The sequence below is a fragment of the Artibeus jamaicensis genome, unplaced genomic scaffold, assembly GCF_021234435.1.
Source record: "Artibeus jamaicensis isolate MK-2021 breed Jamaican fruit bat unplaced genomic scaffold, CSHL_Jam_final contig_2002, whole genome shotgun sequence".
In the NCBI taxonomy this organism is placed as follows: Eukaryota; Metazoa; Chordata; class Mammalia; order Chiroptera; family Phyllostomidae; genus Artibeus; species Artibeus jamaicensis.
In genome coordinates, this window is record NW_026521408.1 from 764,191 (window position 1) to 786,637 (window position 22,447).

A 22,447-nucleotide genomic window follows, 5' to 3' on the forward strand; every position below is an offset into this window, starting at 1 on the left:
TGAAGGATTTGTTGTTGTTGGACTTTGGTATAGTTCAATATACTGTGTTTTGGCTGCGTTTTTTGTTACTAAAATTTTGTTGTCTTTAAACTTGGTTGTGCGAGAAGGCACAGTGTTTCTACCTATGCCTCCATCTTGGTGGAAGTCTCATTTTTTTTTTTTTTTTGCATGTACCAGTTCAGTTCTCCCAATACCATCTATTGAAGAGACTATTTTCTCTCCATTGTATGCTTGTGCCTCCTTAATCAAATATCAATAGACCATAAAGACACAGGTCTATTCCTGGCTCTTTATTTTCTTCCATTGGTCTATGTGTCCATATGCCAAGACCAGACTATTTTGGTTGAAGTGGCTTTGTAGTATAGTTTGATAGCTGGTATTGCGAACCCTCCACCTTTGTTGTTCTTTCTCAGGATTCCTGAGGCTGTTTGGTGTCTTTTTTCATTCCATATAATTTTTGAAATATTTGTTTTAGATCTGTGAAACATGCCATTGGTATTTTTTTTTTTTGCCCAAAAGAATTTTATTTTATTTTATTATTTAAAAAAATTTTTTTATTGATTATGCCATTACATTTGTTCTATTCCCCCCTTCATTCCCCTCCACCCTGTGTACCCCTCCCCCACCATTCCCCCTTTAGTTCATGAACACGTGTCTCAAGTTCTTTAGATTCTATATTTCCCATGCTATTCTTACCCTCCCCCCATCTATTTTCTATCTACTGTCTTTGCTACTTAGTCTCTATACCTTCTCCCCCCTCTTCCTCCCACTCCCCTGTTGCTAACCCTCCTTGAGATCTTCATTTCTATGTTTCCACTCCTGATCTAGCTGTCCTCTTAGTTTGCTTTTGTTTTAGGTGTGGTTGTTAATAACTGTGAGTTTGCTGTCCTTTCACTGTTCATCTTTTTTATCTTCTTGTTTTTTATCTTCTTTTTCTTAGGTAAGTCCCTTTAACATTTCATATAATAAGGGCTTGGTGATAATAAACTCCTTGAATTTGATCTTATCTGAGAAGCACTTTAACTGTCCTTCCAACTGTCCTTTCTAAATGAAATCTTTGCTAGATAGAGCAATCTTGGTTGTAGGTCTTTGGTTTTCATGACTTGGAATACTTCTTTCCAGCCCCTTCTTGCCTATAAGGTCTCTTTTGAGAAATCAGCTGACTGTGTGATGGGCAGGCCTTTGTAGGTGACTGTCCCCTTATCTCTTGCTGCTTCTAGGATTCTCTCCTTCATTTTAATCTTGGCTAATGTAATTATGATGTGCCTTGGTGTGTTTCTTCTTGGGTCTAACTTCTTTGGGACTCTCTGAGCTTCCTGGATTTCCTGGAAGTCTATTTCCTTGGCCAGAATGGGGAAGTTCTCCTTTATTATTTGTTGAAATAAGGTTTCCACTCGTGACTGTTCCTCTTTTCCTTCTGGTACCCCTATAAATTCGGATGTTGGAGACTTTAAAGATGTCCTGACCGTTCCTAAGTCTCTCCTCATTTTTTTGAATTCATATTAGTTTAGCCTTCATATGTTCCTCTAATTTGTGACTAAAATCAACCAGTTTTGTGAGCATCCTGATCACCAGTGTTTTGAACTGTGCATCTGAAAGTTTTGCTATTTCTTGGTTGCTTAGATTATTGGCTTTGGGGTTCCAAGTTGTTCTTGAGCCATGTTTTGATCCGTTTGTACCTGTTATGTATGAGGAGAGGCATCCTATGTGTTCACCAGGGCAGGGCCACTCAGGTCGCTGGTTTGTGATGCCGTATGTGGGGGCGGGGTCAGAGAGGGAGCAGTGGTGGTCCTCTCAGCTCGAGCAGTCCACCTCACCGCTTGCCCCCGCCTGTTTATCTGAGCGCAAATGTGCGAGCCCGCCGCCCTGTGCCAGGCCTGCTCGATCTGTCTCAATGCACTTCTCTTCACTGGTTTATCTGCGCGCAAATGCACAACCTTGGACAGTCAGCCACGCCTTGGCTTCCCGTAGCTGCCCTGCACCTGGGATCTGTGCCCTCAGCTGCTTACGTGCCACCCGCCTGGGCCAGGGGATTGTTTTTGCCCAACCTGCTCTGCTGCTGGCTTCACCCCTCTCACCGGTTTAGCTGAGTGGTTCATTGTTTTCAGACTCTGTATTGTTCAATTTTCTGTGATTTGGTTGCATTTATTGTTGTTAAAACTTTGTTCTTTTCAGATTTGGTTGTACGAGGAAGCAAAGTGTTTCCACCTACACCTCCATCTTGGTGGAAGTCCGCCCATTGGTATTTTAATAAGAATTACATTGACTCTATATGTTGCTTTGGGTAGTATGGAATTTTAATGATGTTAATTCTTCCTATCAATGAGCACATTATATGCTTTCATTTATTTGTATCATCCTCAATTTCTTTCTTCAGCGTCCTATAGTTTTCCAAGTATAAGTTTTTTAACTGCTTGTTAAACTTATTCCTAGGTGCTTTATTCTTTTTGTTCCTATGGTAAATGGTATTTTTTCTTAGTTTCTCTATTAGTTCATTGTTGGTGTACAAAAATGACATCAGTTCTGAATATTGACTTTGTATCCCACTATTTTGCCACATTCACTTATTAGTTCCAAGTAAGTTTTGGTGGAGACTATAGGGTTTTCTATGTACATTATCATATTATCTGCTAATAATGACAGTTTTATTTCCTCCTTTCCAATTTTAATGCCTTTCATTTCTTTTTCTTTTCTAATCACCGTGGCTCAAACTTCCAATACTATGTTGAATAAGAATGATGAAAGCAGACACCCTTGTCTTATTCCTGATCTTAAGACAAATGCTTTTAATTTTTTGCCCATTGTGTATGATATTGGCTATAGGTTTCTCATATATAGCCTTTATTATGTTGAGTTACGCTCCCTCTATTCCCACATTGCTGAATCTTTTTGTTATAAATGATTGCTGGATTTTATCAAATGCTTTTTCCGCATCTATTGATATGTGTGGGGCTGACTTTCCTTGCAAGTCCCCCCAGTTGCCACAGATGAGAGTAATCGTGGCTGAGACATGATGTGATCTGCTTGGGGAGAAGTGGCCATTTTCCCAGAGGAAAAAGGCCATGAACAGCGGCCAGTTTCTCAGGGGAAAAGCATGTTGAGCTCCCTCCTCCAGGGGCTTTTATTGGGTTGTAATACACAGGAATACAGGGCGGCAAGGATCAAGTATTAAATAACATTTCAAAGAAATCTGAGGGCTTAGTATGAGTCAGAGTCTGTCTGGAGCAGAGATTTCACAGGTTTATCAAGAAGTCTTTGTGATGCCAGATTTTTCCCCAGGACACGCTCTAGCAAGGCAAGGAGCTACACCCCTCCCCATCAGGTATTCAGGCTTTAAGAGGATTAGAGCCAGGAAGCACTTCTCCCAGAGAACAAGGGGACACGGGCTATGTCAAAGCCCGGGGGCCAGAGTCCATTGATCCCTCTTTGTTGCAGCCCCCCCTCAAGTGATCGAGTCTGGCTTAGGTTGCCCCTCCTCTGAGGGGTCTTACCTGTCATGGACTTCCGACCAAGCTTTGGGGGCAGGGAGAGGAACTGAGGCAGCGTTTGCTGCCAGAGACAAGCTATGTCTCCTGCGGCTGTCACTCCAGAGGTCATCCCTCGCCCTTAGCCACAAGGGGTTGAGATACAATTCCTAGAACCAGACAGAGAGGTCTACAACAGATATGGTCATGTGATTTTTGTCTTTTATTTTGTCAGTGCGATGTATCACACTTACTGATTTGTGAAATTGTACCAATCTTGCATGCCTGGAATAAATCCCATTTGGTCATAGTGTATGATCTTTGTAATGTATTGGTGGATCTGATTTGCTAGTATTTTCATGAGGATTTTAGCACCTATGTTCATCAGAGACATAGGCTTGTGATTTTCTTTTTTTTGTTGTGTATTTACTTATCTGGGGGATTAGATAATACTGGCCTCGTAAAAAGAGTTTGGGGATCTTTTCTCTTTTTGAAGTTTTTGGAATAGTTTGAGGAGAATAGGTGTTATTAGTTCTTTGAATGTTTGGTAAAATTCATCTGTGAAGATTCTGATCTAGGGTTTTTATGTGCCAGGAGTTTCCTATTACTGATTTAATGTCACTGGTTTTGGTCTGTTCAGGCTCGTTGCTTGTTCTTTTTTTTTTTTTTTTTAATTTTCTTTATTTATCTTTAGAAGGGAAGTGAAGGAGAGAGGGAGAGAAATATCAATGTGTGGTTGCTTCTCCTGGGTCCCCTGCTGGGAACTGGCCCCTCCTAGGAACTGGCCTGCAACCCAGGCATGTGCTGTGACTGGGAATCAAACCACGATCTTTTGGTTCGCAGGCCCACACTCAATCCATTGAGCTACACCAGCCAGGGCTTGCTTGTTCTTGATTTAGTTTTGGAAGATTGTATGTTTCTAGAAATTTATCTATTTCACCCAGGGTGCCCAATCACTTGGCATATAGTTGTCCATAGTAGTTTCTTAAAACCCTTTGTATTTCTGTGGCATCAGTTGTTACTTCTCTCTTGTTTCTGATATTTTTATTGGGGTCCTCTCTCTTCTTTTCTTGCTGAGTCAGGTTATATTTGTAATTTTGTTTATCTTTCAGAGAACCAGCTTCTGTATTCATTAATTCTTTAAATTGGTTTTCTTTTTTTTAGTCCTGTTTCCTTCCTTCTTATCACTCAGGGCTTTGTTGTTCCTCTAGTTCTTTTAGATGAAGAGTTCAGTTGTTAACTTGAACTTCCCTCTGAGGACTGCTTATACTGTGTCCTGTAGGTTTTGGGTTGCTGTATGCTCATTTTCATTTGTTTCCATATACTTTTTTATTTCTTTCTTGACTCACTGTTAACCTATTCATTGCTTAATAATATGTTATTCAGTCTCCCATATAATTGAATATTTTTCCTCAAGTTTGGTTTCTACTTACAAGGCATTGTGATCCAAGAAGATGCTTTATATAATTTCAATTTTCTTGAATTTGTTGAGGCTTGTTTTGTGTCTAAATGAGGTCTGTCTTGAATAATGAGTTTGAAAAGAATGTATATTTTGCTTCTTTGGGGTGAAATGCTCTGTAAATATCAATTATATCCATTTGATCTAGAGAGTCATTCAGTGCCACAATATCCTTTTTGATTCTTTCTTTGGCAGATCTATCCATTTTTGAGAGTGGAATGTTAAAATCACCTACAATGACTGTATAGCTTCAGTCTCCCTCTTGAAGTCCTGTGAGATTTTCCTTGTATATTTAGGTGCTACCATGCTGGGCACTTCTATGTTTATAAGGGTTATACCACCTTATTGGATTGCTCCCATAAGTATTATATATAGACCTTCTTTGTCTCTTGTCATGGCTTTTATTTTGAAGTCTTTTTTGTCTGATATAAATACTGCTACCCTAGCTTTTTGTTTTCATGTTCCTTTGCTTGGAATTTTTTTCCCCCATCCCTTCACTTTGAGCCTGTGTAGAACTTTTATTCTGAAGTGAGTCTCTTGAAGACAACATATATGTGGGTCATGTTTTCTAATCCATTCAGCTATCCTATGTCTTTTGAATAGAGCATTTAATCCATTTACATTTAATGTCATTATTGACTGGTACTTATGTATTGCCATTTTTTCCCTTTGTACCTTTGTTTCTCTATTTCTTCTGAAAGCAGTCCCTTTGGCATCTCTTGCAGTGCTGGTTAGGTGGAGTGATCTTTTAGCCTTTTTTTTTTTGTCTTCGAAGCTCTTTATTTCACCTTCCACTTTAAATGAGAGCTTTGCTGGATAGAGTAGTCTTGGTTGCAGGTCTTTGCTTTTCATTATTTGGAATATTTTGTGCCAGTCCCATCTGGCTTTAAGTGTATCTGTTGAGAAATCATCTGATAACCTTATCAGTTCTGTGTTAATAGCTGTTTCTCCCTTGCTGCCTTTAAGAATCTGTCTTTAAATTTTGCCATTTTAATTATGATGTGTCTTGGAGTAGGTTTCTTTGGATTCATCTTGACTGGGACCCTCTGTGCTTCCTGAACTTGTGTGGGTTTTTTCCTCACCAAGTTAGGGAAGAAAGAATACAAAACAAGTAAGGAAAGGGTAGAATATACAGAATTAAAGAAAAATAATAGCATCAGTATAAATGACAAATGAACAAAAGTTAATAAAGGTGAAAAAATAAGAATATTATAAGAAAGAGAAAAAGAAATATGAGTGTCTACAAGAAGAAAAATTTGTTTTTAGAGGGTAGAGGGAGGAGAAGTAATAAAATAAGGAAGAGATACCAGGCTAATAATAATGAGAAAATAAAATTTTAAATGAAAATAAGGGCAGGCAGAAGGTAAAATGGAGTAAGATAGGAGAAAAGTAAAGTACAAGATTTGAAAATAAAGAAATAGTGAACAACTAGGGCTGAACTTGAAGGAAATGACAACTGCAATATCAACAATAAACTAGCAAAGATTAATAACAATGGAAAAAAATAAGAATCTTCTAAAATAGGTAAAAGGAATGTGAGATGACTAAAGGAAAAAATAATTATGAAAATGTAGAGGGAGGAGAAATAGTAATAGTAAGGAATGTAAATAAGATGTAGAAAAAAATAAGATTTAAATGAGATTAAGAAAACAAAGGAATAAGGCAAAATGGAGTAAGACAAAGGAAGAGTAAAATATAAGATTTGAAATAAAGTAGTGAAGTAATAGGAATAAAATTGAAAAAAGTTAAAATGCTACGCGAAAGGAAATGTAATGCAAATACTGAAAAAGAACGAGGTGTAATTTGTCTTAAAGTTTGGTGTTTGCCTGCTGTCTTCTCCCTCTGGATCTAACTCTGGAGATGCCAGATGGTGTCAGCTTGTTCAAGGTTACAAGTGGTTCACAGTCTGTGGCTGTCCCCTTCAGGCCTGGATGTGTCTGGGCTGGCCTTCACCACCCTGCCTCACTGGCCTTTTATTACCCAGGGCCCAGGGGTGGGTCATATAATGTCCGGCAGCACCAAAGTTACCACCTCCACCTGCCTCTAGAGGTAGGTGTGATAGGCAGGGTGGGATCCCTGGATCTCCCCTAGGAGGTGGTCTTTAGTCTTCAGGGAAGATTGTGGGTGTGTTCCCCTGCCCTGGTGCCACATGTCTTGGTTTGTCCCAGATTATTTCCAATAATATATAGTCCATTTCATTTGAGGGGCCAATCTGTGTAAGAGGCTCAGCTCTTTCCTGCTTGTCACTGATGGTAGCTCTGTGTAACAGCTGAGGCTCAGCAGGGCCCTGAATACCCTTTGCTGCACCTATTTCTGATCTCTGCCTTGCTGCTCTTGGTGGAATAAGGCCGGAGAAATCAGTGTGGCTTGTCATCCTGAGAAAATTTCAGAAAGGTTTGTTTTGGAATTTCTCTTTCTTTCTCCTGCAGGTATGTACCCAGCAGGGTGTTCTTGAGCCTGGCCTGTCTGTTCTGAAGAGCTTCCTTGTTGGATGTGGCGCTTATAATCCTGCATGAGAAGGGGGCTGGGCCACCCTTCCCTTCCCTGTGGTCTTCATTCTGTGGGGGATGGGGGAATTTTCTTGGCTGCAAAGAATTTCACATACTCAACTCTCATATGTCTAACTCTCAGCCATCTGTCCTCACCGTAGACACAGTCTCTTCTGAGCAGCTCCTGGCTTGGTAGCTGAACTGCCCAGGATTCAATCTCTTCACTGTGCAACTTTTGTGACTGGCTCCCTGCCCAGCTAGATGTAGTGGGAACAAATTGTGCTTTCAATGTGGTCTCTTTGCTGGCAGAGCAATTACATGTGGGGTCCCTTCCCAGCCACACTTCAGCTCTCCTTTCATAAAGTCTCTGCGTGGCACCCACACTGCAATACTGAGTCACTGTCCAGTTTTCTGCACACACAGTTTCCTCAAAAAGCAAAAAAGTCTCTCTGTCACAGCTGGCTGTTATGTCTGAGCCTGTCAGCCTCAGACATAACCAGGTGCAGCCTCTGATTGTTTTGGGAGGTAGAGTCCCTCTCTGGCACTCTACTGGTTGCACCTGGCACTCTCCAGGTGCAATCAGGTGAGTTGCACTCTCCTAGTTGCACTCTTTTAGCCCCGCTAGTGTTTTTGCACTTGGTACTGCCACTGTAGACATGCTATTCACTGTGTGTGGGTATCCTGGCTCTCCCAAACTCCATATATTCTCCCAAGTCACTCCCAATTAGGGTTGGGGGGGTCCCACTGCAGGACTAGGGCACCTTGTCCTGGTAGGGGAAGGAGATAATATGCTGTGATTTCTCACTGGTATCTCCACTGCTGCAGGTACCATATAGAGGGTAATTTTCCCTTTAACTTATAAAATCTTACTGGATGATGCAAAGCAACTTCTTTATTCCTTGTCTTCAAAACTTTGTATCAGCTAAGATTCCATTGATTGCTCAGGTATACGACAAAGTACAGAATAGCCAAACATCCATGTTGGGGGCAAGAGCAAATGGATGCAGCTTCCACCTACTCTGCCACTATCTTCTGTCCCTTTGGGTCTCCCTCAATACAAAGTTTTGAAATCAGGATGCATGAGCCCTCCAATTATTTTCCTTTTCAAGAGTGTTTTGGCATTTGGGAGTTCCTTGAGACATCATATGACTTTAGTATGGGTTTTTGTATTCTAGATGAGATGAAATGTCACTGGTATTTTGATCAGGATTTCATGGAATCATAGATTGATTTGGGTGGTGTTGGTAATACTAAGTCGTTAATCCATGAATATGGGCTGTGTTTCCTTTTATTTTTTATTTTTATTTTTTAAAATTTTTTATTGATTATGCCATTACAGTTGTTCTATTCTCCCCCTTCATTCCCCTCCACCCTACCCCCCCGTCCCCACCATTACCTCCCCTTTTGCTTATGACCATGTGTCTCAAGTTCTTTAGATTCTATATTTCCCATACTATTCTTGCCCCCCCATCTATTTTCTATCTACTGTCTGTGCTACTTATTTTCTGTACTTTCTCCCCCCTTCTCCTCCTCCCACTCCCCTGTTGCTAACCCTCCTTAAGATCCTCATTTCTATGTTTCCACTCCTGATCTAGCTGTCCTCTTAGTTTGCTTTTGTTTTAGGTGTGTTTGTTAATAACTGTGAGTTTGTTGTCCTTTCACTGTTCATGTTTTTTTAACTTCTTTTTCTTAGATAATTCCCTTTAACATTTCATATAATAAGGGCTTGGTGATGATGAACTCCTTGAATTTGATCTTATCTGAGAAGCACTTTAACTGTCCTTCCATTCTAAATGAAAGTTTTGCTGGATAGAGCAATCTTGGTTGTAGGTCTTTGGTTTTCATGACTTGGAATACTTCTATCCAACCCCTTCTTGCCTGTAAGGTCTCTTTTGAGAAATCAGCTGACAGTCTGATGGGGACTCCTTTGTAGGTGACTGTCCCCTTAGCTCTTGCTGCTTCTAGGATTCTCTCCTTCATTTTAATCTCAGCTAATGTAATGATGATGTGCCTTGGCGTGTTTCTTCCTGGGTCCAACTTCTTTGGGACTCTCTGAGCTTCCTGGATTTCCTGGAAGTCTATTTCCTTTGCCAGATTGGGGAAATTCTCCTTTATTATTTGTTCAAATACATTTTCCACTGGTGGCTGTGCCTTTCCCCCTTCTGGTACCCCTATAATTCGGATGTTGGAGCGTTTAAAGATGTCCTGGAGGTTCCTAAGACTCTCCTCATTTTTTTGATTCTTGCTTCTTCACTCTTTTCTATTTGGCCATTTTTTCCTTCCTTCTGGTCTACTCCATTGATTTGAGTCCCAGTTTCCTTTTCATCACTATTGGTTTCCTGTGCAATTCCATTCCTTTCAATTAGTTTCGCCTTCATATATTTCTCTAATTTGTGGCTATAATCAACCAATTCTGTGAGCATCCTGATCATCAGTGTTTTAAACTGTGCATTTGAGAGTTTTGCTATTTCTCCATCACTTAGATTTATCGGCTCTGGGGCTTTGAGTTCTTCTTGAGCCATTTTTGGTCTGTTCGCACCTGTTAAGTGTGAGGAGCAGAGCCTTGGACTCCCAGGTCGCTGGGTTGTGACACTGTATGTGGGGGCATGGTCAGAGTGGGGAAATGGCGGCCCCCTCTTCTGTTTCGCGCCCCTGGGTGATAAGCAGAGCCTTAGGTGGTTCACCAGGGCTGGGCCACTCAGAGTCGCTGGGTTATGACGCTGTATGTGGAGGTGGGGTCAGAGCAGGGAAATGGCGGCGCCCTCTGCTGCCGTTTGCCGCGGGGACCCGCTGGGTCCTGGTCCAGTCGTCCACTCCCTCGCTTGTCTGTCCGCGCACCAATGCACGACCACAGTCAACCCGCAGCCCTGCTCCCTCGCTGTTTCCCCGCGGCCGCTCGCTGGGTCACTTACTAGGTCCGACCCATCGCCTGGATTCCGCGTGCCTGAGTCCGTCTGACCAAGTTTTCCTGTGCTACCCCGCTACGCCAGCTGCTGGTTTCACCCCTCTTACCAGTCAGACTGAAGAATTTGTTGTTAACGGACTTCCGAAAAGTTCAATTTTCTGTGTTCTGGCTGTGTTTTCTGTTGCTAATATTCAGTTGTCTCTAAACTTGGTTGTGTGAGAAGGCACGGCGTCTCCACCTATGCCTCCATCTTGGCAGAATTCAAATAAATCTGTTTCCTTTTATTTTTATCTTGAATTCCTTTCAACAGTTTTGTATAGTTTATCATAAGTGTACAAGTCTAATGCCTCATTGGTTAAGTTTATTTCTAAGTATATTTTTATTCTATTTTAAAGGAATTATTTTATTTCTTTTTCAAATTGTTCATTATTAGTGAAGAGAAAAGCATCTGATATGGTGTTGATTTTTATCCCACATCTTTTCTAAATTCTTTTTAGTCCTGCTAGTATTTTTATGGCATCTTTAGGGTTATCTACATATACAGTTATTGATGTGGACTCTGACCATCAGGGTCCATGTGTTGTGGCTGCAACAAACAAATTCACATGGACCACAGAAGTCCTGTGGAGAAACAGGAATGGCCATGGCTACTCTCCGAGTGAGAGAGAGGCCCCAACCCTTTACTTGGACAGGTTTTTATTACTTTTCTGGGCACATTACATGGAGGATGGTCCTCATTTTCTGTGCACAAGTTCGCTTTAGGTGATTACCTTTTACAGATAACAAAGGGAAGGAAGTTGCTGATTACTTCAAAGAAAGGGATGTTGCAAATGGAAGGGGAAAAGTGGTTGAACTGGTTATACTCCATTCTTGGGAGGATTAGCACAGACTTTAGGAAGTTACTTTAAAGATATGCAGTAAACATTTCTGCCTCAATTCAGGATGAGGGAGTTTTAGCAAAAACAAGCCTCAAAGTAGCCTAGGTACAATGCAGGCCTGGTTCCCCATGGGAAAACCAATCTATGGGTCCAGCTCCTGTGTGCCACCTTGCTCCTACCAGCTTTCCGAATCGGGCTGGGCTATATTTGCCACTGCCACACAGATTGGTTCCCTGTAAATTGTCATCTGCAAAAAAGATGACATCCCTATGTCATCTGCAAAAAGATATTTTACCTCTTTTCCATTTTGGGTGCCTTTTATTTTTCTTTCTTTTTGTTGCCTGATTTATGTGGCTAGAAGTTACAATAATATGTTAAGAAGCAACAGCAAAAGTACATATCATCATCTTTTTCCTCATCTTAGAAGAAAAGTTGTTTTTATTCCCTTATCATCTTAATATAATGGGAGCTGTGGGGTTTTCTTACATTGCTTTTATTATGTTGATGTAGTTTTCCTCAATTAGTCATTTATTGAATTTTTTTATTATAAGCATGTGTTGAAATGTGTCACATTCTTTTTTGCATTATTTGAAAGGATTATGGATGAGTTCTGATTCTGTAATGTATATAATGTTAATTGAGTTTCATCTATTGAATTATCCTTGCATTCCAGGAATAAGTCCCTCTTGGTTGTGATGCATTGCCCATTTAACATTCTGCGGAGTTCATTGCTAAAGTGTTGTTGAGGGTTTTGCATCAGTGTTCATAAGAAGTAGTGGTCTGTAGTTTTCTTCCAGTCAGCTTTAGTAATGCTGTCCTCGTAGAATGAGGTAGGAAGTATGTTGGCTCCTTCAATTTGGGGGATTTGGATAGGATTGGTATTAATTTTTCATGAAATATTTGATAGAATTCAGCAGTGGAAGCCATTTAGTCCAGAGCTTTTCTTTGTTGGGATTGCCAGTTCACCGTATATGTTATTGGTCTGTTCAGATTGTCTGTTTCTTCCTGATTCAGTTTTGGTAAATTGTACATTTTTAACAGTTTGTTCATTTCATCTAATTTTCCAATTTCTTGGCATGCACTTGTTCATAGTATTCTCTCTAACCATTTTCATTTTTGTAAGGTTGATCAAGTGCACATTTTCTTTTTAGTTTTAGAAATTTGATTCTTGTCTTTTTTTTCTTAGTGTACCTGAAAAATTGTTAATCTTTCCAAAGAAACAACTTTTGGTTTCATTGATTTTTCTCCTATTTTTTTCCTATTTGCCATTTCCTTATCTGAACTCTAATCTTTATTATTCATTCCTTCTGCTAACTTTGAATTTAGTTTGTTCTTTTTCTAGTTCCTAAGGTGTAAAGATAGGTTGTTGGTTTGCCATCTCTTTTTTAATATACTTACAGTATATATTTTCCTTTTAGTTCAGTTTTCACTGCATCCCAGAATCTTAATATTTGGCGAGGGGGTTGTTTTTATTTCTCTCATTTTGTATTCTCTGTCAGGTGGAGTGTTCTCTATTAGGTCCAATTGGTTTATAATGTTGTTTAATCTATATGCTTATTGACATTCTGTATGTTTTTTCTCTCTATTATTGTAACTAGGATATTGAAGTTCTTATGGTTATAGAGCTCTCTATTTCTCCCTTTAGTTCAGTCTTTTGTTTGTTTTTGCTTCATATGTTTTGGAGCTCTTTTCTTTTTTCTTTTTATCTTACAGCAAACTTTTAATAAGTAGAAGGAATACGTTCTGAAATAATATAAAGTATAACAGTCTTTTATATAATATATTTTACTGATTATGCCAGTACAGTTGTCCCATTCCCCCCTTCATTCCCCTCCACCCTGCACATACCCTCCCACCCACATTCCACCCCCCTTTAGTTCATGTCCATGTGTCATAAGTTCTTTAGCTTCTACGTTTCCCACACTACTCTTGCCCTCCCCCTAGTTTCTCTCCACCATCTGTGCTACTTATTCTCTGTACCTTCTTCCCCCTTCTCCTCCTCGCACTCCCCTGTTGCTAACCCTCCATGTGATCTCCGTTTCTGTGGTTCTCCTGTTTTAGGTGTCTGCTTAGTTTGCTTTTGTTTTAGGTGAGGTTGTTAGTACCTGTGAGTTTGCTGTTCTTTCGCTGTTCATCTTTTTTATCTTCTTTTTCTTAGATAAGTCCCTTTAACATTTCATATAATAAGGGCTTGGTGATGATGAATGCCTTGAACTTGACCTTATCTGAGAAGCACTTTATCTGCCCTTTCATTCTAAGTGAAAGTTTTGCTGGGTAGAGCAATCTTGGGTGTAGGTCCTTGCCTTTCATGACTTAGAGTACTTCTTTCCAGCCCCTTCTTGTCTGTAAGGTCTCTTTTGAGAAATCAGCTGACATTCTGATGGGAACTCCTTAGTAGGTGACTGTCCCCTTAGCTCTTGCTGCTTCTAGGATTCTCTCCTTCATTTTAATCTTGGCTAATGTAATTATGATGTGCCTTGGTGTGTTCCTCCTTGGGTCCACCTTCTATGGGACTCTCTGAGCTTTCTGAACTTCCTAGAGGTCTATTTCCTTTGTCAGGTTGGGGAGGTTCTCCTTTATTATTTGTTCAAATAACTTTTCTACTTGTTGCTCTTCCTCTTCCCCTTCTGGCATCCCTATGATTCGGATGTTGGAATGTTTAAAGGTGTCCTGAAGGTTCCTAAGAGTCTTCTCATTTTTTTAGAATCCTTGTTTCTTCATTCTTTTCTGTTTGGTTGTTTCTTTCTTCCTTCTTGTCCACTCCATTGACTTGAGTCCATTTTCTTCCCATCACTATTGGTTCCCCGTCCATTTTCCTTCATTTCACTTAGTGTAGCCTTCATTTTTTTCATCTAATTTGCAACCGAATTCAACTAATTCTGTGAGGATCCTGATCACCAGTGTTTTCAACTGTGCTTCTGATAGGTTGGCCATCTGTTCATTGCTTAGTTGTATTTGCTGTGGAGCTTTAATCTGTTCTTCCATTTGGGCCTTTTTTTTTTTTTTGGTCTTGCTACACCTGTTACATATAAGGGGCAGAGCCTTAGGTGTTCACCAGGGCAGGCAACCCAGTCACTGGGTTGTGACACTGTATGTGGGGGCAGGGTCAGAGAGGGAACAATGGTGCTTGTTCTACTCTCTCTCAGATTTCAGTCCCCTCTGCCGCTTCCCACAAGCAAATTGGGCTTTTCTGGTGCTGGTTCCCAGGTGGGTGGGATTGTGTAAATTCTAGGACCCTGTGGCTCTCTCCAACAAACTCTCCTGTGAGCCTGGGAATCTCTCCCAGCGCCTCTGCCCCACAAGTGTTTTCAATCTGTGCTTTTAGGCTTTATTTCCTGGCCCTGGAGCCCTGGGTTGCGAGGTCTGTCTGGCTGCCCTTTTTTGCCTAGTTTATCGGTGTGTGATTGTGTGATGCGGTCAGCCCCATACTGCCTGTGCTACCAGGTCTGGCAGCCACCGCCTTTTCCTGCCAAGATCCCTGTCCCTAGCCGCTGACTCCACCACTCTTACCAGTCTGGTTAAATGGTTGTTGGACTTTTGTACAGTTCAATTTTTTGTTCTGGTTGTGTTTTTGTTTCTCAATCTTTGTTGTCCTTAATTTTGGTTGTGCGAGGAGGCACAGTGTTTCCACCTATGCCTCCATCTTGGTCAGAGTCTTATTTTGGAACTCTTAAATCTGGTACATTCTTGTGTTATAAATCTTCTAGTGAATTTACCCTTCTGTCAATATATACACCTTCTCTGTGTCTTGTAACAGTTTTTTAGTTAAAGTCTCTTGTCTGATATCAGCATAGCCACCCTAGCTCACTTTTGATGACTATTGGCATGGGATATCTTTTTCTGTCTTTTCTGTCTTCTATGTACACCTTCAGATCTAAAGTGAATCTCTTGTAGACCCAAATATATGCTATCGTTTTTTAAAGGGTTGCCTTCCTATTTGTATACTATATATTACCACCCCATATGTAAATTCTTTCTTAAAAGATTTTATTTATTTATTTTTAGAGAGAGGGGAAGGGAGGGAGAAAGAGAGGAAGAGAAGCACCAGTGTGTGGTTGCTTCTCATGGACCCCCTCCTGGGGCCCTGGCCCACAGCCCAGGCGTGTGCCCTGAGTGGGAATTGATCCAGCAACCCTTTGCTTCTCAGTGCAGCACTCAATCCACTGAACCACACCAGCCAGGGTGTACTATCATTTTTTTTTAAATCTATACTACCATGTTTTGATTTGGAAGCTTAATCATTTACATTTAAAGTAATTACTGATAGGAAGAACTTCTTCCATGTTGTTGATTTCACTGTTGTCTTATAGCATTTTTGTAGTTTTATTTAATGTATCACTACCTTGCTTTCTGTTTACTTGTTTTTTTGTGTGTGGTAAAAATTCTGATTCCCTTATCATTGTTTTTTTTTGCATATTTTAGTTAGTTTTTTTGTGGTTACCATGGGTATTACATATAACACTTCAAAGTTATGAGAGACTGTGTATAATTAATACCAGCCTAACTGAATTGCATATAAAAACTACACTCTTTTACATCTCCACGCCCTCTTGGTTTGGTTGGCACAATTGCATCTTTACATATCATGTACCCATTATCATAGATTAATGGTCATTTTATGTATTTGTCCTTTAGATCCCGTAGAAAATAAAAAGTGGAGTTATAAATTAAAATTACAGCAATCCTAGATCTTATATTTGCTCATGTATTTACTTTTACCAGAGGTGTTTCTTTTTGTATAGCTTTGAGTTATTGTCTAGCCTCCTTTCATGTTAACCTGCAGGACTTCCTTTAGCATTTCTCATAGAACGGGTTTATTGGTAATGACTGCCATTAGCTTTTGTTTATCTGGGACTGTATTAATTTCTCCCTCAGTTTTTTGAAGGATAGCTTTGTCAGGTATAGGACTCTCAGTTTGTGGCTTTTTCCTTTTAACACTTTAAATATGTCATCTCACTGCCTTCTAGCTTCCAAGGTTTCTGAAAATTTTAGTGAGGATCCTTTGTGTGGGATAAATTTCACTTCTGTGGCTGCTTTCAAGATTCTCTGTTTGGCTTTGGCAGTTTGATTATGTTGTGTTCCACTGTAGGATCTCTTGGTTTATTCTGCTTAGATTTCATTTGAGTTCTTGGATTTCTAAATTAATGCATTTTATCTGATTTTGGAAGTTTTTAGCAATTATTTCTTCAAATAATCTCTTTGTACCCATCTTTCTCTTCTTTTGGAACTCCCATAGCATATATGTTGATCCTCTTGAAGAGTATCCCTAAAATCCCTTAGGATCTGTTTACTTTTCTTGATTCTTTTTTCTTTCTGCTCTTCAAACTCAATAATTACATTTGTCCTATCTTAAAATTTCCTGAGTGTTATTTCTGCTTAAATCTGAACTTGGACCCTATAGTGAATTTTTCATTTCAGTTATTATACTTCTAAGTGACAGATTTTATGTTTGATTACTTTTTTATAATTTTCATTTCTGTGTCCTTCGTTGCTTTCCTGGTTTCTTTTGCATGCCTTGTGGTGTTCTGTTGAAAATTTGGCATGGCCACCTCCCCTAATTATTGCATACTGGCTCTTTGCTGGGGCTGTCCTTCACTAAGTAGCCTTGGGATCAACATGAGATGATGGCTTAGGAATTCTTAGGTCTTTTGTGAGAATTCTTGCCTGGGTCTGAGTTTGGCTTTTTTATTCTTTTGCATACATAGCTGCTTTTAAATGTTATAATTTACCAGAGTCAACTTCTCCTCTGAGCCTCAGATGGTCTTTTGTATCTTTTCATGTGTAATCTCCTGTGCAGGTATCTACAGCTCTAGTCTTCCTGCAACCTTCACAAGCAGTTCCCAGTGCTCCTGAGTTAGGTAAAACAGACTAGTTCTTCAGGCACCCCCCAAATAAATTAGAAAATTGCAAATAAAGTCTGCTTTGCTTCCTTTGGTTTGAGCAAAGGAACTGGGAATTGTGCTGCTATCTTCAGACCTAGAGTGTACCATGCCACTGAGGGGCCAGACAAGGACAAGTAAAAACACCGTAACTCTTTCAACTGTTTTGAGGGTGACTTTTTATTGATTAGGCATTTGCTTCATTTCTGTGTACCTTTGTCTATTTTCCAGAGTTCCTGTAAGATGATTTTACTCAATTTGCATATTTTTGACATCTTTGTTGGGGAACAAGAGCTTAAAGTTTCCTAGCCTGCCATTTTGCTGACATCACTACATAAGCATAAGTTTTGTTTTTTTTTTTAATATTTTATTTATTTATTTTTCAAGAGAGAGGAAGGGAAGGAGAAAGAGAGGGAGAGAAATATCAATGTATGGTTGCCTCTTATGCATCCCCTGCTGGGAACTGGCCAGCAACCCAGGCATGTGCCCTGACTGGGAATCGAACCTTGATACTCTGGTTCACAGGCCCGCGCTCAATCCACTGAGCTACACCAGTCAGGGCCATAAGCATAAGTTTTTAGGAACCATATAGTTGTCAAATGACCATTTTTTCCCCTAAAGAAATCACTTTAGAAGATTATATATACAATACTATATATAGCCTCTTCTAGAGTCTATATTACATTATTGTTACTCTTAGTGTGGCAAACTGTCCTTTTTCGAGGCCACATTTGGTTTTGAGGAAATAATTAAAAGATACTTGTTTGATGAATTAAATGAATAAATTAAACAGTACAATTTTGGGTACAAATTTTTTTATTGCCATAGTAAGGTAATTTCACTATAGGCCTACAAATATTTTAAGTAATGAGGTACAAGAAATGAAAGAATAACTACATAGCCTTCCTGATTACCTTGAAGATTATACTTAATTGATATGTAAGTTCTGATATGGTGAAGTAAATTTAAAATACCATTTTATATTCATGTAACATGTATCTATTGATGGAAATTTCAAACTGTGCAGGTAGATCCTATTGAGAAATGAGTATAGATGCGTCTTTGTACCCACATAAGTGACCGCAAGATAGTGAGGATTTCTATTTCAGGGGGAATCATCTAGGGTCTGTCTTAACCTTGTAAATCTGTGACTGATGTATTTGCAAAATAACCTTCTACAAAATGTACGTTTTTCCTAGTTATCCATACATAGCCTTCCAGTGTAATACATTTCAGTTCAGTTGAGTGCCTTATTTAACCATGTTAAGTTCATAAGCTAGGGAAATTACCCTTTTCTTGCTATCCAATTACTGTAACTCGCTTTCTCACATAAATGTGTATGAAATTGTGTAAATAACTTTGGAATCTTATATGAAGGAAAAAGAACTTGTGTGAAGAGGTAGTAAGAAATACAGATGATTATTTATCAAGCGTAATAATGGCTAAAAACTGCATTGAAGAGAAAAAAGGTGATTTGGATGCAGCTATGAAGATAGCGAGAGAGTTAAAGTCAGCACCTTCTCTAAGGACTTATTGTGACCTGAATCAGGTAATTTTAATAGTTTGTGATGTGATTTCTTTTTTCTCTTTTTAAAGATTTTATTTTTCAAATACAGTTTACATTCAGTATTATTTTTGTATTTTCTTCACATGTTCAGCGTAGTGGTTTACATACTTACAAAGTGGTCCCCTGATATTTCCAGTACCCATGTGGCATTGTACATATTACAGTATTGTTGACTGTATTCCCTATGTTGTACTTTAACATCTTTTGACCATACTGTAACTAGAGATTTGGACTTCTTAATCTCATTACCTTTTTTACTCAGTCTCCCAACTCCCCTCTTCTCTGGCAACCATCAGTCTGTTCTCTGTATCTGAGTCTCTTTCTATTTTGTTTGTTTGTTTATTTTTTTCTTTAGATTTCACATATAAGTGAAATTGTGTATCTTTCTCTGTCAGGCATTTCATTTAGCATAATATCCTCTAGGGTCATCTGTGCTGCTGCAAATGGTAAGATTTTATTCGTTTTTATGGCTGAGAAATATTTTATTGTATATATGTACCACAGCTTTTTTTTTATCTACTTGTCTATTGATGGACGCTCAGGTGCTTCCATATATTGGCTCTTATAAATACACTGCAATGAACGTAGGGGTGCATATATTCTTTCAAATTAGTGTTTTGGGTTTCTTCATATATATACCTAGCAATGGAATCACTGAGTCATAAGGTAAGTTCTATTTTTAATTTTTTGAGGATCCTCCATACCATTTTACAGAGTGACTGCACCAATCTGCATTCCTTCCAATAGTGTACATATTCCCTTTTCTCCACATTCTTGCAAACATTAGTTGTTTTGTTGATTTATTGATGCAGCCATTCTGACAGGTGTGAGATATCTCATTATGGTTTTAATTTGCATTTCTCTGATGATTAGTGATATTGAACAACTTTTCATATGTCTGTTCACCATCTGTATGTCCTCTTTGGAGAAGTCTCTATTCAGGTCCTCGCCTATTTTTTAATTAGATTGTTTGTTTGTTTTAGTGTTGGGTTATTTGAGTTCTTTTTAAAATTTTTTTATTGTTGTTCAAATACAGTTGTCTGCATTTTCATCCACCACACCCCCTGCCCCACCCATTCCCACCACCCACCCATAAACCTACCCCCTTTAGCTTTGTCCATGTGTTCTTTATACATGTTCCTTGATGGCCCTTCCCCTGTTTTTCCCCATTATCCCTCTCCCCTCTGGTTACTGTCAGTTTGTTCTTTATTTCCATGTCTCTAGTTGTATTTTGCTTGTTCGCATGTTTTGTTGACTAGGTTCCACTTATAGGTGAGATCATATGGGTTCTTTATAAAGTTTAGATACTAACCACTTATCAGATGTATCAGTGAATATGTTCTCCTATTCACTGAGTTGTCTGTCTTGTTGATATCCCGTGCTACACAACACCTTTTTAGTTTGATATAGTCCCATTTGTTTATTTTTTCTTTTCTTTCCCTTGCCCAAGGAAATATATCAGAAAAATAGTGCTAAGAGAAATGTCAGAGGTTTTACTGCCTGGTTTTCTTCTAGGAGTTAAATAGTTTTAAGTCTTACATGTAAGTCTTTAATCCATTTTGAGTTTATTGTATGGTGATCTATTTATTTTGTTCACATATCAAATTTTCTCAACACCATTTATTGAATAAATTGTCTTTACCTTATTGTATTTCTTGCCTCGTTTTTCAAATACAAATTGACCATATAGGCGTGAGTTTTGGGTTCTCTGTTATGCTCCATTGATCTGTGTGTCAGTTTTTAAGCCATTATCATGCTGTTTTGATTACCAGAGCCTTGTAGTATAGTTTGAAATATCAGGTATCATGATACCTCTAACTTTGTTCTTTTTCAAGATTGCCATGTCTTGATGTGATTATTTCTGAGGTATCTTATTTTACATGTTTTAAATATTATATTCGAGTATTAACAAGAATATATGTTTCAGATTTTCTTGCATTGGCATCAAATTAGAATTATTAGTTTCAGTTTGAAGACAAACATTAAGAAATTTGTTTATCCTTTTATATTTATCACTTAAGTAAATGGTTTAGTAAGGTTTTTATAAACATGATATGAGAACAAGTAGAATGACATTGAGTTGAAAATAATGTTTCTAGGACATTTGAATAAATAATCAGGACAAATAGGGGTTGCAAACTAAATGGGACGCTGTTTTTCTTTTTTACATACAATGTAGGTATAACTGTCAACTTGTGACTTAAAAATTCCACTCAGGTTTTTTTTGTACCCTCCTGCTTCCCTAATGTGTAGGTGAAGAAAAGAGGTGCTTCATCTATGTCCAATCATTTAATTATATGCCGGGGGGGTGGGCAGAGTTGGGCAAAAATACAGAAACATGTTTCTTAAGAGATCTTTTGGCAGGAATAGAGTTAACCATCCATCCAATGCTAATTTCTACATTGCATTCTTGGGGAATAGATCATACTTTTCTCTTTGAATTCTTAGGGCCTCATTTTCCATAGATAATCACATGTTTGGACTGAACTGAGTCCAAATAGAAGCCATTTCTTTATCTGCCTCCAAAGTCTCTAACTTGAAATGAAAGGATAAGAGTTTGTCACTGTCTTACTTGGCCAGGCCTCCTTCCAACTGTAGTTCTAAAAACAGTAACAGTCATTTCCAGTGGATCACACATGAGGCATTAGGAAGTTTTGAAAAATGGTAAGGTTTTTACTCTAGTTAGCTTCATTAGGAAGATGGGGCAAAAAAGGAGAGAGAGAAACCTTTGAGGACAGCAATGCAGATATAAAATGAGTTTGATCAGAATTTCCTCTGGTAATGTAGCTATATCTCATTTATTAACAAGTGCCTTTTGCTATTATTTGTTAATACGTATCTCTAAAAGATTTAAATTCTTTTTAGGGAAGAAAAAGTCATAAACACTTAGTTACATTCCTTCTTTCACCTTTCACATGCCTAAAATCAAACCTCGAGTACTTTAATTAGCAAAAAACCTAAAGGATATAGTTTTCCTTCTAAAATCTTACTTTGTTTCAACAACATTAGAAGAAAATTTATATTTGACACCTCTCTTTTGATTCTAGATTATCCGGACTTTGAAGTTAACATTTGAGAGTGAGTTGTCACAAGTTAGCACTCTAAAACTAAGGAACTCTCTCAGGTAAGTTGTAATTTAGGAAAACATGTATTAAAACATATTAGAGCCTAATTTATTAAAGTGGCAAGCAATTATAAATTGAAAATTTAGGTCACAAATGTTTCCCAAGTTAGCCATCAAATTTAAATAAGTATAATACATGATAAGCATGAAAGTTATTTAAATGTTCTGTCTTTTAGAGTTTTTAAAAAATTTTTATTGTGTTTTTTATTACCATTTAGCCCCCTTATACTTCCCTCCCCACTTAATCATCATAGTGTCGTCCATGTCCATGAGTCCTTTTTCCTCTATAACTCCACCCCTTAACCTCCCCACAAGAACTGTCATCCTGCTCTCTATGAGTCTGTCTCTATTTTGCTTATTAGTTCAGTTTCTTCAGTAGATTCCATGTATGAGTGATATCATATGGTATTTGTCTTCCTCTGACTGGCTTATTCCACTTAGAATAAATGTCAGCAACTGGTTTTTATTTCGAGAAAGTAATAAACTTGTTTTAGAACATTTACTTATATGTCAGTGTTTATTGTAGGTTGAATATGAGTTGCAGTGAGATCATCTCTCTGCTCAACAATATGATAAAGATTGACTTTGAGGACTCAACAAAGTAAGTATTTATAAGAATGACAACATACTATAGTGACAGGGCTTAAGAGACAGGAAATTTGATGTTTAGTACAGTGCAGGG

General features: G+C 38.6%; 1 protein-coding gene across 1 annotated transcript in view; it reads left to right on the plus strand.

The window, feature by feature from the left end:
* Window positions 1-22,447, plus strand: part of RNF17 (ring finger protein 17) — a 163,111-nt gene that overhangs the window by 26,971 nt on the left and 113,693 nt on the right. Inside the window, exons 7-9 of the mRNA XM_053657917.1 lie at window positions 18,452-18,623; window positions 21,689-21,765; window positions 22,292-22,366. Of these exons, the coding sequence (XP_053513892.1) occupies window positions 18,452-18,623; window positions 21,689-21,765; window positions 22,292-22,366 (324 nt within the window). The remainder of the gene's footprint in view (window positions 1-18,451; window positions 18,624-21,688; window positions 21,766-22,291; window positions 22,367-22,447) is intronic.